The following is a 19,984-nucleotide window of genomic DNA, read 5'->3' on the forward strand; positions in this document are numbered from 1 at the left end:
GCGCTGCCTCACAATAAAAGAGTGTATCTTTAGAACAAATGAGACGAGGAATTTCTCATGCCAGACACCACAAGATAGAAGCAGAATTAGACCATTTGGCCCATTGAGTCTGCTCCACCATTATATCATGGGTGATTTATTTTCCCTTTCAGCCCCATTCCCCTGCTTTCTCCCTGTAACCTATGACACCCTGACCAATCAAGAACCTATCAACCTCCACTTTAAATATTCCTCCTGATCTCAATTCTAAAGGGACCTCCCTCTATTGTCCTCTGGTCCTAGACTTCCCCACTATAGGAAACATCCTCTCCACATCCACTCTATCTAGATCTTTCAATATTCGATAGGTTTCAATGAGGTCCCCCCTTATTCTTCTAAACTCCAGCGAGTACAGGCCTAAAGCCTTCAAATGCTCACCGCGTGTTAACTCTTTCATTTTTGGAATCATTCCCATGAATCTCCACTGGACAGGCTTCAATGTCAACACACTCTATTCTTTGGTATATAAGGGGCCCAAAATTGCTCATAAGTGTGGTCTGACCAATGCCTTGTGAAGAATCACTGTTACATTCTTGTTTTTATATTCTGGCCCTCTCAGAATGGATGCTGACATTGCATTTGCTTCCTCGCCACTGTGCTATCACTTTGGAAAACATGCTCCACATTTTGGTTAGAGACAGAAAAGACGCCATGTGCTGGAACCTGGAACATTTTTGGCCCATCTAGTCTGTATCAAACTGTTAACCTGCCTAGTAAAATCAACCCAGACCATAGCCCTCCATACCTCTCCCATCCATATACCTATTCAAGTTTCTCTTTAACATTGAAATTGAACCCACATCCACCACTTCCGCTGGCAGCTCATTCCACACTCTCCCACCCTCTGAGTGAAGAAATTTCCCTTAAACCTTTCACCCTTTACCCTTAACCCACGAACTCTGGTTGTAGTCCCACCCAACCTCAGTGGAAAAAGTCTGCTTGTATTTACCCTATCTAAGCCCCTCAGCATTTTGTAAACCTCTAACAAATCTCCTCTCATTCTTCTATACTCCAGGGAATAATGTCCTAACCTATTCAACCTTTCCCTATAACTCAGGTCCACAGTCCTGGCAACATCTTTGTAAATTTTCTCTGCACTCTTTCAATCTTATTGCTATCTTTCCTGTATGTAAGTGACCAGAACTGCACACAATCCTCCAAAATGGCCTCAGCAACGTTTACTTCAACATGACATCCCATTTCATCTTAATCTATCATCCCAAGCATGTGACATTTTCTCCAACGTGTTTCAAAAACTCCTGCTGGTTATGTAAACACGAGGAAATCTGCAGATGCTGGAAATTCAAGCAAAACACACAAAATGCTGGTGGGACGCAGCAGGCCAGGCAGCATCTATAGGGAGAAGGACAGTAAATGTTTCAGGCTGAGACCCTTCGTCAGGACTAACTGAAAGTAAAGATAGTAATAGATTTGAAAGTGGGAGGGGGAGGGGGAAATGCAAAATGATAGAAGACAGGAGGGGGAGGGATGAAGCTAAGAGCTGGAAAGGTGATTGGCAAAAGGGACACAGAGCTGGAGAAGGGGGAGGATCATGGGACTGGAGGCCTTGGGAGAAAGAAAGAGGGAGGGGAGCACCAGAGGGAGATGGAGAGCAAGCAATGAGCAAATGTGAGAGGGACAGAGAGAGAAAAAAGGGGAAAATAGATAAATGAATAAGGGATGAGGTAAGAAGAGGAGGGGGGCATTAACAGAAGTTAGAGGAATCTATGTTCATGCCATCAGGTTGGAGGCTACCCAGAAGGAATATAAGATGTTGTTCCTCCAACCTGAGTGTGGCTTCACCTTGACAGTAGAGTGTGACCACTGGAAGATCCTGCCTTCTCTGGCAGACAGAGCGTAGGTGTTCAGCGAAACGGTCTCCCAGTCTGCATCAGGTCTCTGTTAATGCCCCTCCTCTCCTTCTTACCCCATCCCTTATTTATCTATTTCCCCCCGTTTTTCTCTCTCTGCCCCTCTCACAATCACTCCTTGCCTGTTCTCCATCTCCCTCTGGTCTTCCCCTTCCCCTTTCTTTCTCCCTAGGCCTCCCATCCCATGATCCTTTCCCTTCTCCAGCTCTGTATCACTTTTGCCAATCACCTTTCTAGCTCTTAGCTTCATCCCACCCCCTCTGGTCTTCTCCTATCATTTTGGATTTCCCCTCCCCCCCCCCCCTTTCAAATCTCTTGCTACCTCTTCTGCTTTCAGTTAGTCCTGACGAAGGGTCTCGGCCCGAAACATCAACTGCACGTCTCCCTATCGATGCTGCCTGGGCTGCTGCGTTCCACCAGCATTTTGTGTGTAGGGCTGGTTATGTACCCTCTTTCAAGAAGCACAACCACTCTGTGACAAACGAGGGTGGATTCAAACAGTTCCAAGGGTCCTCAGTCGCTTTGCATTCTAGTCCACCGGACTCTGACCCCGACCCCAATCTGTCAAAGACAGTGTGGTGGCTGCCTGTGCGTCAGCATCCCCACATTAGACAAAGTCACACACAGGCATTCTCCATTAAGGGAATAACTCCTTTGGAAAACTGTGTCTTGATGTGGGCTGGGTAGGGGGCAATGCAGGAAAGAAGGGAAAAGGTCTCTCCTGTATGAATCTGTTCTGGAGCCTGTAGGGACAGACAATGTTGGAAACACTCAGTGCATCAGGCAGCATCTGTGGAGAGGGAAGCAGTGACTGTTCCAAAGACTATTTTTTTAAAGGTTAGTTTTATTTGTCTCCTGTATGTACAGTGAAATGTGTCAGTCAGTGAGGATTGTGCTAGGCCCATGCAACGTAGCATGCCCTCAACTTACTAACCCTAACCCATACAGCTTTGGACTGTGGGAGGAAACTGGAGCACCCGGAGGAAATGCACGCAGTCACAGGGGAAAGGTACAAACTCCTTACCGACAGCAGTGGATATTGAACTCCCTCAATAGCAGAGGCCAGTTTCAGATGACATCCATTTAAGGTGAGAGGATGAAAGTTTAGGGGAGATGTCAGAGGTAGGATTCTTACACACAGAGTGATGGGGCCTGGAATGTACTGCTGGAGCCAGTGGTAGAGGTAGATACATTAGGGACATTTTAGAGCCTCTTAGACAGGCACCAATTAAACTGTCACCATGACAATAGGAGAAATGGCCTACTGCTAATTCCTGTCATGTGATGCACTTGGGCAATACCCAGAAGGGTTCCTAAATAGATTCTTTGCCATTTCAATAGCAGGGTCTGCTGTTTATTTTTTATTTTCATTTTATTCAGAGATACAGTGTGGAATAGGCACTCTGGTTGTAGAGCTGCGCTGCCCTGGACTGCTAGGATGGGGATCAGCTTCTTCCCCCAGGCCATAAGACGACTGAACTCTGTCAGCACCCAGGTCTCATCACGCATGAAGCAGCAGTAACAATTTACTGTTTACTCTCTAACTTGTGTCACAAATACACCTTATTATTCATTAATTTACTGGCGATACTACTACTTTGTGTTGTGTGTGTGTGAGTTAAACACTGTGTTGTGCACCTTGTCTGATTTGGTGGTATCCGTGTGTATGGTTGAATAACGATAAACTTTAACACTGGGGACCTGGGGTGGAGGGTGTTACAAAGGACAGTGTTGTGCAACAGGTGTTTGAACTGGTTCACTGACACCCTATCATCCTGTCCATCAGGTGTGCGATGGGTTGCAGCCCCTGTGTGAGTGTCCAAAGGGGCTGCTCCTCAAGTTTTAGACGCAGTTCAGTCCCGTGCTCTTTGATATCCAGTACAAAAAGGGCAGGGAGCAGGTTGCTCAGGGATCCACGTTTGGATTTGTTCCTGGGCCCAGCCAAGATGGTCATTCACTGGTTCAGACTGCAGGCAGTCAAGGGTTCTGTCTGCCCCTCTTCTGGGGTGACATTTGTGTTCAGGTGTCCTTAGACAGGGAGCATGTGGTCACGATGTGTAGAGTGGGGGATCCCCAGAAATAGTGCCCCCCCAAGAAAATTCAGTGTTTTATGGACAGTAGTAACCATATTTTAATTTGAAATTGTTGTCTTGTAAATCCCCTATATTTGTATTTTGTGAGCGACAAAACCTTTGTAGTTTGGTAAAATAAATGGCACAGAAACAGACCCCTCGGCCCACCTGGTCCACTCTAACCAAGGTTTTCATCTGAATCGGTCCCATCTGTCTGCATTTGGCCCATATCCCTCCAAGCCTTTCTTATCCATGTACCCATCCAACTGCCTTTTAAATGTTCTTCTGAACTGACTAAACAATCTGGCACTTTTGCAATCTCCTGGGGTATTTTCTTTTGCATTTGCAGCTTGTTGTCTTTTGCACATCGGTTGTTTGTCACGTGTTCGGTTTTTCGTTGATTCTATTGTGATTCTCTGTATTTACAGTGAATGCCCACAAGAAAAGGAATCTCAGGGTTATACGGTGAATGGTGACATGCTGTATGTGTATTTTGATAATAAAAATACTTTTGAACTTTGAACTCAATCTCCTCTGCTGCCCTGGAATCGCCTTCTTCAACGACGAGACAAATGCAAAAGCGTTTTAACAAGTAAACAACTTGCTGTGCTAATTGGTCTGCAGGAAGTCACTGGAGGAGAGAATTCTTCATGCATGCCTTAATTCAAGCTGAGAGCATGTACCCAATTAAGTGACTTAACCATCCCAGTCCACTGGCAAGCGACATGGCGACATCACGTGAAATGTGCTGAGTGAAGGGTCATTAGAGAATTGCTACTCATTTCCGGCGTTTTAGGTGCAGCAGGAACTGTGTTGGCTTTCTAGATAAGTTTGGCTGGGAAAGGAAAGGATGCAGGGGGTGATTAGAACAACTTGCATGCTTGGAGGATAAACACCAACGTGGTTAGGTTAAATTGAGTGCCTGGTTTTCGCCATTGTAACCACAATGTACAAAACACTCATTCACAAACCCATGACTCTGAGAATTACAGAATCTCAAATCTCATTATTCTCAGTGCTCCTGGTACAGCCTCCTCTACATTGTTGAGACCAGACATAGACTGGGGGACTGCTTCATCGAGTACTTTCATTCTATCTGCTGATAAAAGTAGGATCTCTGGTGGCCATCCATTTCAATTCAACTTTTCATTCCAATATGTCAGTCCATAGCCTCCTCCACTGCCCTGATGAAGTCACTCTCAGGCTGGAGGAGCAACACCTCAAATTCTGTTTGGGTAGCCTCTAAACTGATGGCATGAACACTGATTTCTCTAACTTCTGGTAACCCTTGCCTTATTTTTCCATTCCCTATTCTGGTGATCCTCTCAACCTTTTACTCACCTGCCCATTATCAGAATCCGGTGTCCTTCCCGTTCTCTCATGGTTCACTATCCTTTTCTATCAGGTTTCATCTTCTAGTCCTTCATCTCTTCCACCTATCACCTCCAAGCTTCTCAATTCATCACCCTCCCTCATCCACCCACCTTCTCTCTCAACTGATCTTATCTATCACCTGTCGAGTTAGTGGGAAATGATGGAATGAAAATTTGTAATTCCTACTTGAGAAGGTAATAAGCCTGAAACATGGCAAGTCACAAGCACTTGACGATCTACGTCCCAGATTGTTGACAGGTTGCCCACGATGCTTGGTTACCATCTTCCAAAACTAAAGTGATTCATAAATTTATATGAAGGATGTAGAAGCTTTAGAGAGGGTGCAGTGGAGATTTACCAGGATGCTGCCTGGATTAGAGAAGGTGCAGAAGAGATTTACCAGGATGCTGCCTGGATTAGGGAGGGTGCAGAGAGGATTTACCAGGATGCTGCCTGGATTAGGGTGGGTGCAGAGGAGATTTACCAGGATGCTGCCTGGATTAGAGTGGGTGCAGAGGAGATTTACCAGGATGCTGCCTGGATTAGGGAGGGTGCAGAGGAGATTTACCAGGATGCTGCCTGGATTAGGGAGGGTGCAGACAGGATTTACCAGGATGTTGCCTGGATTAGGGAGGGTGCAGAGAGGATTTACCAGGATGCTGCCTGGATTAGAGTGGGTGCAGAGGAGATTTACCAGGATGCTGCCTGGATTAGGGAGGGTGCAGAGGAGATTTACCAGGATGCTGCCTGGATTAGGGAGGGTGCAGACAGGATTTAACAGGATGTTGCCTGGATTAGGGAGGGTGCAGAGGAGATTTACCAGGATGCTGCCTGGATTAGGGAGGGTGCAGACAGGATTTACCAGGATGTTGCCTGGATTAGGGAGGGTGCAGAGAGGATTTACCAGGATGCTGCCTGGATTAGGGAGGGTGCAGACAGGATTTACCAGGATGCTGCCTGGATTAGGGAGGGTGCAGAGGAGATTTACCAGGATGCTGCCTGGATTAGGGAGGGTGCAGACAGGATTTACCAGGATGCTGCCTGGATTAGAGAGGGTGCAGAGGAGATTTACCAGGATGCTGCCTGGATTAGAGAGGGTGCAGAGGAGATTTACCAGGATGCTGCCTGGATTAGGGAGGGTGCAGAGAGGATTTACCAGGATGCTGCCTGGATTAGGGAGGGTGCAGAGAGGATTTACCAGGATGCTGCCTGGATTAGAGTGGGTGCAGAGGAGATTTACCAGGATGCTGCCTGGATTAGGGAGGGTGCAGAGGAGATTTACCAGGATGCTGCCTGGATTAGGGAGGGTGCAGAGAGGATTTACCAGGATGCTGCCTGGATTAGAGAGGGTGCAGAGGAGATTTACCAGGATGCTGCCTGGATTAGAGAGGGTGCAGAGGAGATTTACCAGGATGCTGCCTGGATTAGGGAGGGTGCAGAGAGGATTTACCAGGATGCTGCCTGGATTAGGGAGGGTGCAGAGATTTACCAGGATGCTGCCTGGATTGAAGAATATGTCTTGTAAGGATAGATTGAGCATGCTAGGACTTTCTCTTTGGAGTGAAAGAAGTTGAGAGGTGATTTGATAAGGTTCACAAGATGATAAAGCATAGATAGAGTGGACAATTTCCCAGGGTATATATGACTAATATAAGGAGGCATAATTTGAATGTGATTGGACAAAAGTTTAGGGAGGATGTCAGAGGGAGGTTTGTTTTTTTTTATATAGAGAATGGTTGGTGGAAGAGGCAGACACATTAGAGAACTTTAAAAGACTTTAACGTAGGCACATGGATGTTAGAAAATAGGGGCTATGGGCTGTGTGGGAGGGAGTGGTTAGATTGATCTTAGAATAGGTTATAAATTTCTTACAACACTGTGGGCCGAAGGGCCTGTTCTGATTTAATTTGAGTCTCATTTCCTAAATGATATACTTGCTGTAAAGTTCAAAATAAATTACCAAAGTACAGATATATCTCCATATACAACTCTGCAATTCATTTTCTTGCAGGCATTCAGGGTAAATACAAAGAAATACAATAGAATCAATGAAAGACAGCACACAAAATGAACAACACATGTTAAAAAGACAACAAACTGTGCAAATACAAAAAGAAAAGTAATAATAAATAAGCCATAAATATTAAGAAAATGAAATGAAGAGCCCTTGAAAATGAGTCCATAGGCTGTGGGAATGGTACAGCGCTGGATTGAGTGAAGTTATCACCTCTGGTTCAAGAGCCTGATAATTGAGTGGTAATAACCGTTCCTGAACATGGTGGTGTGGAGCTGAGGCTCCCTGTACCTTCCTGATGACAGCAGCAAGAAGAGAGAAGAGCATGGCCTGGATGGGGATGAATGTCCTTGTGTGTCAGTGTCAGACTGGAGAGATGAATCATAAGGACAGAGACTGAGAAGCTGAGGTCACAGTGTTTTAGAGCTTGGCAGATTGAGAGGTGATTCTTAGCTGGCTCAATAGTATAGACATGGGGAAGAAGTTTCCCCAACACTCTTCAAATCTGCATAAAGGATGGTGGGCATGATTTGAGAGGTTAGGATAGTGAATTACCCACAAGATGTTAAGACATAAAAACAGAATTAGGCCATTTAGCTCATTAAGTATGTTCTGCCAATTGATCAAGGCTGAATTATTTTCCTTCTTAAACCCATTCTCCTGCCTTCTCCCCGTAACCTTTGATGCCCTTACTAATCAAGTATGCAGCTTCGATTAGCACTTATAAACACAGCAACTCATGCTGTGTCACAGTACTGGGAGTGAAATCTTACACCAAAACTTTCTTATACTATCTCGCCCATATTCCCAAGCTACTAGTATGCTTTGCATCTCTCATACAATTCCCTTCCTAATACTGGAAAAAAGGCTCTTAGCTCCACACGGTTCCAAAGTGAACAATACAAATTCTGTAGCTTTCCCTCATGAGTAATCTCCAAGTCATTATTGACGTGGCTAGTAAATTTCCTTGGTTAATATGCCACCACCGTTACAGTCATTGAGCAATACAGCATAGAAACAGGTCCTTTGGCCCATCTAGTCCATGCCAAACTGTTATTCGGCCTAGTCCCATCTACCCACACCTGAACCACAGCCCTCCACACCCTTCTTATCCATGTACTTATCCAAACATCTCTTAAAGGTTGAAACGGAACCTGAATCCACCACTTCTGCTGACAGCTTAACTTCTTCACTCACCATACTGAGTGAAGAAGTTCCCCCTCATGTTCCCTTTAAATATGTCACCATTCATCCTTAAACTATGACCTCTAGTTCTAACCTCACTGTTGTTTCTATCAGCCCATTAAGGTAATACAAAACACATCTAAGCTTCTATAAAAAGGTGTCTCTAATGTGCAAGGCAAGATACATTATATTATGCTACAGTGTTAATCAATAGAATCCAATGCCTACAGCGCACTGAACTCCTAGACGATGAAAACTCTCTGATGTCATCATCCAGATTGTATAGCAAAATCAATAAAGGGAAAACTTTATCATTATTTATGCAAAAGGATTTTCCATTAGGAAGCCACCACTGTGAATAAACTCATTAACCTTGGCAAGGCAGCAGCAATGAACACATTCATGCTTATGAGATAATGCTTACCATACACTCAGTGGCCACTTCATTAGGTAAAGGAATGGAAGCCAGTGTGGTTTTCTGCTGCTGTTAGCTATTCACTTCAATGTTTGCCAACCTGTGTGTTCAGTGATGCTCTTCTGCACACCACTGTTGTAACATGTGGTTATTTGAGTTACTGTTGCCCTCTTGTCAGCTTGGCCAGTCTGGCCATTCTCCTCTGACCTCTCTCATTAACAAGGTGTTTTCACCCACAGAAATACCACTCATGCCATTTTATTGATCGCACTATTCTCTGTAAATTCTAGAAATGGTTATGTATGAAAAACCAAGAAGTCAGCAGTTTCTGAGATACTCAAACCACCCCATCTGGCACCAACAATCATTCCATGGTCAACGTCACTTAGATCACATTTCTTCCCCATTCTGATGTCTGGCCCGAACAACAAATGAACCTCTTGACCACGTCTGCAGGCTTTTGTTGAGCTGCTGACACATATTGGCTGATTAGATATGTGCATCAATGAGCAGGTGTACTGAATAAGTGGCCAATGAATGTACATTTGGAAACTAATACAAAATACTATTGGAACTCAGGTCAGGCAGCATCTATGGAGAGGAATAAACAGTTGATGTTTCAAGACTAAGACCCTTCACCAGCACCAGAAAGGGGAAAGAAGCCAAAATAAAGCGGGGGAAGGGAATAGGAGCTGGCTGTGATCAGAGAAGCCAAACGAGGGGAAGGTAATTGGGTCTTGGCCCACCCAAAGTTTTAAATGTTTATTCCCCTCCACAGATGCTGTCTGACCTGCAGAGTTCCCCCAGTGTTTTGTGTGTGCTGCTGTGCACTTCCAGGATCTGCAGAACCTCATGTTTATATTTTTAGGTGACCGTTAACAAGCCTGAAAAACTACAAGAACTATTTCCAGAAATTGAGGTGCAATGGCCAAAGCTTGTGTGTGCGTGTCTGCAGAGGGGAGGAATGGGATTTGTTTTGCTGTTGTTGCTTGTGCTGTTCTGCTGAGCATGGTGACATGCTATGTTGGCCACACTTGCATGCTGCTCCCAGCACGTCCTTGGGTGTGTTGGTTGTTAACACAAACAATGCACTTCACTGTATTTTCTGATGCTCATGTGATAAATCAATAAACCTAGATACTGAAGCAACCATGCCATTTACACCAATTAATGGCCTTCTGCTGTACCTACCACCACCAAAAGAAAAATTTGTTCTTCCCATAACCGTCCTAGCTTACCTGAACGTTCACCAGTGTGGCCCTCCGGTGCAGCGGTGAAGTGTACATTCCAAAGACATACAGATTAGTGTTGGATGCTGATGTATTTGATCTGACATTCTTCAGGAGTCAAGAATAAGGCATTAAACGTTGCTTACAATCGTTTATTAAGTGCTAAAAGCACAAAGGGATTAGGAAAGGAGAATATCAAAAGCAGAGCCTAATAGTGAAAGAAAATGAAGGCGAAAGACGCCATGGCAATGTGGTTTAACCTTCTTATACCAATTTGTTAACAGCGGTAAATATCTTTCAAATTCTGTTGCTTCATTCAACCAGTAAGATAGCCCCTCTTCAAGTAGTACGATACCCACAACCTCAACCAAGTTCTTACAAAAGCAACTGCAACCACTACAAAACACTTAACTATTATAACTATAATAGATTCTGGTTAATTAGGGCACATCGGAATGAGTCCATTTTGGCCCAATTAGTGGCAATTAGCCAAAGTTTTATGGAAATAGTTAAAAAGCTTTAAAAAAGACAAACAAACCTAGTAACAAATTATGTACTTAAATGAAATACAGAACAAATTAGAACACTACTAATAGAATTACAGTACTATAAAATTGGGTATTAGTTCCTAATAGTTATCGACAGCAATTCACCCAGTAAACACAATGAACAAAAGTAGCGCAGACACTTATTGCAGAAAAATGGATGGGCCTCCATATAATGCTATCAAAAACTGCATCCTCTAAATCTTCATTTTCACTGTAACATTCACGATCATTGTTGATACCTTCAAATTCTTTGTAATTCCTAATTTAGTGAAGTAGTGAAATCGTTTCATTTTCACTCCCAGCCATTTCTAGCATCTCCAAACTTGAAAACACAGTGAGCATAACAGTTATTTCTCGCCAATTAGCAATGATAGTTTTTTTGAACACATACACAGACAACTGACGGTATTTCAAAACTGTTATTCTAACAGCCAATAACGATCAAAATACAAACAAGCATAATAAAGTTAAACTACAAGGAAAGTAACAATTATTTAAAGGCCTAATCTAAGATAGGTTAATTGGTCATAATGGTGTAACTGGGCAGTGCAGGCTCAAAGAGCCTGTTACTGTGCTGTATTTCTACATAAAATAATAGAACAGTGCAACAAGTCTTGTGCTGAAGATATTAAACTAGCAATTAATTGCTAACTAATCTATTCTGCCTACACAGTGTCTATATCTCTACACTATCCGAGATCCTCTTAAAAGTCCCTAATGTATCTGTCTCCACACCAACTGTAGCCACCACCCTGTGCAAAGCACTTACAACATATCTCCTTTGAACTTTCTCATCTCACCTTAAATGCATGTTACTAGACATTTCCATGCTGGGTAAAAAATATTGTCTATGCCTCTGATAATCATGTAAACTTCTATCGGATCTCTCCACCTCTGCTGTTCCAGAGAAAACAACCCAAGTTTGTCCAACCTTTCCTTCGGGCAGAGGCGATACCAGAGACCACAGAAACTGGAATCTGAGCAATAAACAATCTGCTGGAGGAACTCAATGGATTGAGCAGCATCTGTGGAAGCGTCCTGATCCAAGATTTCAACTTTAAACATCATCAATTTCTTTCCTCCCACTGATGCTACTCAAGCTGATATCCGTCAACAGTTCTAGTCACCTCATTATAGGAAGGATGTGGAAGCTTTAGAGGGTGTGCATAAGAGATTCACCAGGATGCTGCCTGGATTAGAGAGCATGTCTTATGAGGATAGGTTGAACGAACGAGGATTTTTCTCTTTGGAGCAATGGAAGAAGAGAGGTGGACAAGATAAAAGGCATAGGTAAATTGGATATCCAGACTTTTTCCCAGGATGGAAATGGCTAATACAAGAGGACAATTTTTTGTAAGTATACATATTTTTTACTTAGAGATACAGCATAGTAACAGGCCCTTCCAACCCAGCAAGCCCACACCACCCGATTGCACCATACAACTCTGAACTGAGAGAGGAAACCCGTGCAATCACAGGGAGAACCTATAAACTCCATACAGGCAGCACATGAATTGTACTCGGGTTGCTGGCGCTGTAAAGAGTTACGCTAACTACCACGGCACTGCGTCACCCAGAGGGTGAATGTGAAATCTGTAATACTTGCAAACATTACTGTGTTGCAAAGGTAAATTGGGTTTAATCCAAGTGTTTACTTCCTGATGGAAGTTCCCTTTGTATGAATGGTGCTGGTGTTTGTCCCTTATTGACCTCTCCAGGCCTAGTGGACAAGGCATCAGTCTAGTGACCTTAGGTCACTGGTTCAAGCCTCAGCTGAGGCAACGTGTTGTGTCCTTGAGCAAGGCACTTAACCACACATTGCTTTGCGACGACACCGGTGCCAAGCTGCTTGGGTCCTAGTGCCCTTCCCTTGGACAACACTGGTGGTGTGGAGAGGAGAAGGCTTGCAGCTTGGGCAACTGCTGGTCTCCCACACAATCCTGCCCAGGAAACCTTCCAAGGCACAAATCCATGGTCTCACGAGACTAATGGATGCCTATTATGATCTCTCCATGGACTGAGCTCACAGCACCAAGTCCTTCAGCCCAGCTGGTCCATGCTGACACAACTGTCCCTGCTAGTTTCAGTTGCCTGCACGCAGACCGATTTAAACACACAGCTGAATTGGAAAGGCCAGGTACAGGCCAAATTGAGGGGGCAGGTTCCAGACTCCAGAGCTGATCGAAATGACAGAACCCGATGTTTGTGCACCAACTTAGGCACTGGGTCAAATTGAAATGGTCAGGGTATCAGGGCCTGAGGTGAGGGATGGGTTGGTTCCGCTTGCTGCTCTGCTCTGCGCTGAACCAAGAGTCTGTAACTGGACCCTCTTTGGATTTCAGTTCACAACACTTACTTGCTTGCTTTTATTGTTCACATGTTTGTTTTTCCTCTCTGCACATTGGGTGTTTGACTGTCTCTCTTTTAAATGGGTTCTTTTGGGTTTCTTTGTTTTAAGGCTTCCTGTAAGAAGACGAATGTCAAGTTTGTATAAATGTACACATACTTTGATAATGAACCCTTCAAGCCACTCGCCATGTACCATAAGACATGGGAGCAGAATTGGGCCATTCCGGCCATCAAGCCTGCTCCACATTTCATCATGGCTGATTTCTTATCCCACTCAACTGTATTCTCCTGCCTTTTCCCCAAGACGCTACTAATAAGTAAATTATCAACTACTGATTTCAGTATATCCAGTGACTTGGCCTCCACAGCAGTCAGTGGGAATGAATTGCACAGATTCACCACCCACTGGCTAAAGAAATTTCTCATCTTTGTTCTGAAGGGACGTCCCCTTTGATCCTGGAATTCCCCACAATATCTAAATGTCTCTTAAATATTGCAATTACACCTGCCTCGACCGGTTCTCTGGCAACGCATTCCAGCTACTCACTACCCTCTGTGTGAAAAAGTTTCTTTCTGGTCTCTTAAATCTCTCTCCTCGCATCTTGAATCTGTGCCTTTTAGTTTTCTCTTGTGTAAACAATGTTGGAATTTGTTCATTATTTATCACCGCACTCAGAGAATGAGAGGAGAGAGCTCTAATAGTGTGGGAACTCACTACACTTTATCCATTAGCTTCTGTTGAATAAGACTGCAGGACAATGATGAATGTAATGTAATGTAATCCTGCCTTACACATTAGAGTGCAACAGACACACAACATACTGGAGAAACTTCAGCAAGTCAGGCAGCAACTATGGAATCAACATTTCAGGTCAAGATCTTAGATTTTTAAAAACTATGCTTAAATAATTGCAGGTACTAAGATTGTAAAGTTGCATATTCAATCTTACAGTTGTGCTATTTTAAAAAAACACTATTCATATTCAGCCTTTTATTCTTCCTGAAGAACTACTGAATCATGCAAGCCAGTAAGAACGCAAGTGTCCTCACTTGGAGCCATGGGTGGTACAGCAGCTTGGCATTTAGTGAAACACTGGTACAACACCAGTGACCCAGGTTCAATTCTGACTCTGCCTGGAAGGAGTTTCTACATGCTCCCTGTGACCGTGTGTTTCAGTTTCTTCCAACATACCAAAGATATACCAGTTAGTAGGTTCATTAGTCACATGGGCGTAATATGACAGGGCAGGCTTGTTGGGCCAGAAGGGCTTGCACTATGCTGAATCTCTAAAATAAATGTGAAACTGCAGAATGGAGATGCAGGAAGCCTTGTGGCTACAGCAGAACAAGTTTGTAAAGTCAAATGTACTACAAATGAAGATCCCTCCCAACTAACTACAACAGTCACATGTTCAATATCTAATTTACAATGGGTCACTGGGGTGCTGGGGGTGTCCAGCGAGGGGTAGCACCTCTGGTTAAGGGGCCTGTCATGTCCATTCCAGGACACCTCTCTCACTCTTGGTCCCCACCAGACAGTCGGCTCTCACCTTTGGCTCCAAGTAGCTGTTAGCACGAAACAGTGTCCACACTCTGGTATGCCACTTCAAAAGTGGGCTGAACCAGGTGAGGGTAGCCAGTGAGATAGGGACATGCCTTGGCTAGCGTGCAAAGTCAATCCGGTGGACTGGAGGGGGATGAGATCTACAGTGAAGTGGCTCTATAAAGGTCCAAGGAGAGAACATAATGAGGCACAGATATAGTCATGGTCATCCACTGCAACCAAGGAAGCTGTGTCACTGGACCAGGAGTTCTGAGGTCGAGAAAGTAGAACTGCTCCAGTGGAATGGCTTTTCCACTTTAAAAGCTCTCCTGCACAGGTTTCCCATCATTGTTAGACACAGCAAACTGAACCTAGAGTATGCTACTGGACTTGATCATTTGAGGTAAGGATGAATCAAGGACAATGAGCATGGTCCTTGTTAGTGGGAAACCAAGATTCAAAATTCAACGTTGTTTAATATCATGTAACCCTCAGGCTCACCCAGCTCATGTGCATCTAGGGAAATAGCCTCCGGCCCTGCCAAACTGGGTAATCACGTTTAGGTGGATGCTGTGTAATATACCCCCAGTTACAAACCCACAACACAAAATATCACAGTGCACCATATGCAATTAAATGATTGAACTTTATGAATCTTAATCAGAATATAGGGCTAGTAATGAAAATAAAAAAGGGCCCAAGTCAAGCCAGTCACATTTGGAGCACATTCAGTTGTCATTCTTCCACCATTGGTCTCCTCAAGCATTGCCGACCTTCGGACCCTCAGATCCCAGTCCACTCCGTCCAGTGGTCCACCAGCTCTCTCCACACGCGTCCTCCCTCTTCATCTCTCCTCAACAAAAGACCGCAAAAACAATATCCTTCCAGATACACAGAGCAACAGTCTCCGATTGGCTAACATGCATATTACAGTGCTGTTATCTCCAGCCATAACCCAAACATTGCGGCTATAGAGAAACCGTTACCTCAGCAGTGAACATCGCAGAGAAGCCATAACAATCATTTCCTGTACTCATGTAAAGAAGGACAAAATAATTGTTACTCTGGATCAAATGCAGCACAAAAAAATTAAAAACACAATAATAATAAAAATATATATAAATATACAAAATAGTTTATATCCATAGATGGTCCATAAAGTGATGCTAGGCTGTACACAAGGTGAATGATGGGAAATAATAAAGCAGAGGTGGAGTTAATGAGTGGAGGTGTTGATCAGCCTTACTGCTTGGGGAAAGTAACTGTTTAATAAGGAGTCTGTACAACATTCCCGCGGAATGCATGGGTTTTCTCTGTGTGATCTGGTTGCCTCTCACAGTTCAAAGATGTACTGGTGAAGAGGTTAATTGCTCATTGTAAATTGTCCTATGATTAGGTTAGGGTTAAATCAGGGTTGCTGGGCGGCACAGCTCAAAGGGTCAGACAGGCCTATTTCGCACTGTACCTCTAAATAAATAAATATCAGTGCATTCATTAATAAAGGCACAGAGACCGGGGATTAAGGTACAGATGTACAACATGTTCAGCAGTACTACGCACCTCTGATAATCACACAGTAAAGAGGATGTAATGATGTGATTGCATTTGAGCAAGAAAAAGGGGCTGGGTGAAATTACCAGGTTGAACTCCACCTGAGGGGTTGGGGGGGGGGGGGGGGATGAATTTTGGGCAGAAATCTGAACTGCTGAGAATTCATTCTTCCTCCCAAAGGAAGAATGCTCAACCCACCAGGTTCCTGGATAATCTTAATGTTTTCATAAGACACAGCAGCAGAACTTGGCTATTAGGCCATTTGGAGTTTGCTCTGTCATTCAGTCATGGCTGATTTTATTATCCCTCTCATGGCAGATACAATAGGGTCTTTTAAGAGACTCTTGGGTAGGGACATGGAGCTCAGAAAAATAGACGGCCGTGGGTGACCCTAGGTAATTTCTAAAGTAAGTACATGTTCAGCACAGCATTGTGGGCTGAAGGGCCTGTGTTGTGCTGTAGGTTTTTTATGGTTCTATGTTCTATAACCCCACTCTCCTACTTTCTCCCCCATCCCTTCATGCCCTGACTAAACAAGAATCTATCAATCTCCGCTTTAATTATACTCAATGACTTGACCTCCACAGCTGAGGCAAAGCATTCCACAGATTCACCACCTTCTGATTAAGAAATTCCTCAATTCCATTCTAAATGGACATCTCTCTATTCTGAAGCTGTCCCCTCCATTATAGGAAACATCCTCTCCCCGTCTATCTAGGCCTTTCGATATTCAGTAGGTTTCAATGAAATTTCCCCTCATTCTTCTAAACTTCAGCAAGTACAGGCTAAGAGCCATTAAACACAACAATTCAAAGATTTCCTATTCCAATAATTCTGTCCGCTGTTTACTGAACCTGGCCTACATGTAGCTAGCCTTGTAGCTGTGATCTGGGAAACTAATGTACAGTCACCTTATGGACAGACACTCCTGTACCTAGCTCCACTTTACGGGCATACAATCAATGTGTATAAGCTATCTTACGTTTTATATTTATTGTGTTCTTGGTGCTGCATTGGATCTAGAGTTATTTCATTCTCCTTTATATTTCTGTGCTGGAAATGACATTAAGCAATCTTGAATCTTAAATCAAATCACATCTTCGCAAACTAAACAGAACTGCCAGCCAGGTTTAACTTAATGTGAATATTCACAATAGATTTAGCATCGACTTCCTTTCATGATGGCATCCAGGATGACATAATTAATTAACAATTATTTAACACTGACTTCCTGTCTGAATGGCTGAGCTGCGATGTCTGCAAAGGTCATGGCTGTTTTTTTTTTATATAAAGGTTTGTTGGGATGGTTTTTGGGACAGTGTGAGGATGTAGGGGTTAGATTAGGGTTTAGGGGCAAGGATAAGGGGGAATTAGAGGTTAGGGGCAGTAAATAAAGTATTAACAGACAGAAGCTGGAGGTTCCTTATAATTATGACACCAATAATATACTATTAGTCTAATATTCTGAGACCTTGGTTGGTCAGACTCGACCATGGATGTTGCATCTTACCTGTCTAGATATGCAAAGCCAAGGTAGAATGATGTGGAGTCCAAGCTGTTGCCTATGTAGCAGGCTACCCTTCTCCATGCAGCTGATCAGCCCAAGGAATGGCAGAGGCTGATTCAGTTTTGCACCAGTGGCGTCACTGGAGTTTCCAGTCAGCGTTGAACTCACTGCCTTAGGGACTCCAGCTCCAGATTTTTCCCTTGCAGTTTACTCCCAAAGCCTTCCCCATGAGTGGGTATAGCCACAAGGCAGCAGAGGGTTAAGATCAGTTTTCCTTCTCCTAGATGAGCTGCCAACCACAGATGAGCTTCATTTGCCTGAAGTGAATGGATTTAAGATGCTGGTAACCCACCTTTGCCCATTCTTGTGTTAATAGAAACAGTTCCGCAAGGCTTAGTAGCTAAGTTACATGTGAAGGCCAGGAGAGTATAGTATAGTATATTAGTGTAATATTATTGTACTATATTATATAATATATACTATAATATAATCACTTTGTGAGCTAACTTCCACATAGTTTGAGATTCTTGCTGACAGATAAACAGGTTTATTATCAATCACAGTAATGCATGATGTGAAATTTGATGCTCTGCAGCAGCAGTACAATGTAAACACAAAATTAATTTGTCTTTGCAAAGATTTTACAAGTCCATTGGAAAAAAGGCAAAAATTTCAGTCTTACTATTTCACCATATCTCTTCTTCTTGCACCATCTGCCACCATTCCACACTGAAACAAAAGGCGGTGGTTCTATTTTGGCCTGCCAGTCTAAGCAGAGAGCCCGTCCCTGGTGCTAAGATTCGGGGGCACGCTGGGTGTAACCACTGCTCCTTGTGCTGAGCTGTGACTGGGCAATGTCGGCTAATGCACACTGAATCTTCTCCAGCAGCAAGTCTCCTCGGAATACAACCTCCTCCAGGCGAGCTGCTGCCGCATGGTTCTCCTCCTCCAGCTGGCGTAGGCTTGCAGCCTGGATATTGAGAAACAGGATTAGGTCGGTATAGAATACCATAATACAGTACAGGCCCTTTGGCCCACAAAGTTGTGCCAAACTTTTAACCAACTCCAAGATCAATCTACCCCTTCTCTCCCAACAATTGTTTTTTCATCCATATGCCTAAGACTCTTTTAAATACCCCTCATATATGAAAGTTGTGTTGGCATTAAAAAGGGTTCAGAGAAGGTTCACGAGAATGATCCCAGGAATGAAAGGGTTAATATATGCAGAGTGTATGCCTGTACTCACTGGAGTTTGAATCTCAGAATCAGAAATCAGGTTTATTATCACCAGCATGTGATGTGAAATTTGTTAACTTAGAAGTTCAATGCAATACATAATTTAGCAGAGAGAAAAAGTAATAAAATAAAACATAATAAACAAGTAAATCAATTATGTATATTGAATAGATTATAAAAAACGTGCAAAAACAGAAATACTGTATATTTTTAAAAAATGAGCTAGTGTCCAAAGCTTCAAAGTCCATTTAGGAATCTGATGGCAGAGGGGAAGAGGCTGTTCCTGAATCACTGCGTGTGTGCCTTCAGGCTCCTGTATCTCCTATCTGATGGTAACAGTGAGAAAAGGGCATGCCCTGGGTGCTTGAGGTCTTTAATAATGGACGCTGCCTTTCTGAGACACCGCTCCCTGAAGATGTCTTGCGTACTTTCTGGGCTAGTGCCCAAGATGGAGCTGACTAGATTTACAACCTTCTGCAGCTTCTTTCGGTCCTATGCAGTAGCCCCTCCATACCACACAGTAATGCAGCCTGTCAGAATGCTCTCCACGGTACAACTATAGAAATTTTTGAGTGTATTTGTTGACGTGCCAAATCGCTTCAAACTCCTAAGTACAGCCTTCTTTATGACTACATCAATATGTTGGGACCAGGTTAGATCCTCAGAGATCTTGACACCCAGGAACTTGAAGCTGCTCACTCTCTCCACTTCTGATCCCTCAATGAGGATTGGTATGTGTTCCTTCGTCTTACCCTTCATGAAGTCCACAATCAGCTCTTTCGTCTTACTGACAGTGAGTGCCAGGTTGTTGCGGCAGCACCATTTCACTAGTTGGTATATCTCACTCCCATACACCCTCTCGTTACCCCTGAGATTCTACTAACAATGGTTGTATCGTCAGCAAATCTGTAGATGGTATTTGAGCTATGTCTAGCCACACAGTCATATGTATACAGAGAAGAAGAGTGGGCTAAGCACACACCCCTGTGGTGTGCCAGTGTTGACCATCAGTGAAGAGGATATGTTATCACCAATCTGCATAGACTGTGGT

General features: G+C 43.7%; 1 protein-coding gene across 2 annotated transcripts in view; it reads right to left on the reverse strand.

Annotated features, from left to right (window-relative positions):
- Window positions 1–13,073: 13,073 nt before the first annotated feature.
- med21 (mediator complex subunit 21) overlaps window positions 13,074–19,984 on the reverse strand; it is a 29,079-nt gene continuing 22,168 nt past the window's right edge. The window contains exons 4-5 of one of the 2 annotated variants that reach the window (XR_009513774.1): window positions 18,380–18,667; window positions 13,074–18,014 (exon numbers count right to left, since the gene is read on the reverse strand). Coding sequence is in view for 1 of the 2 variants with exons in the window: in XM_059978545.1 (XP_059834528.1) it covers window positions 18,491–18,667 (177 nt within the window). In the remaining variant the exon portion in view is untranslated. Of the gene's footprint in view, window positions 18,015–18,078; window positions 18,668–19,984 lie in introns of those variants that run through there. The other variant, XM_059978545.1, reaches the window with a different exon arrangement.

This window comes from Hypanus sabinus, chromosome 8 (genome assembly GCF_030144855.1).
Source record: "Hypanus sabinus isolate sHypSab1 chromosome 8, sHypSab1.hap1, whole genome shotgun sequence".
Taxonomy (NCBI): domain Eukaryota; kingdom Metazoa; phylum Chordata; class Chondrichthyes; order Myliobatiformes; family Dasyatidae; genus Hypanus; species Hypanus sabinus.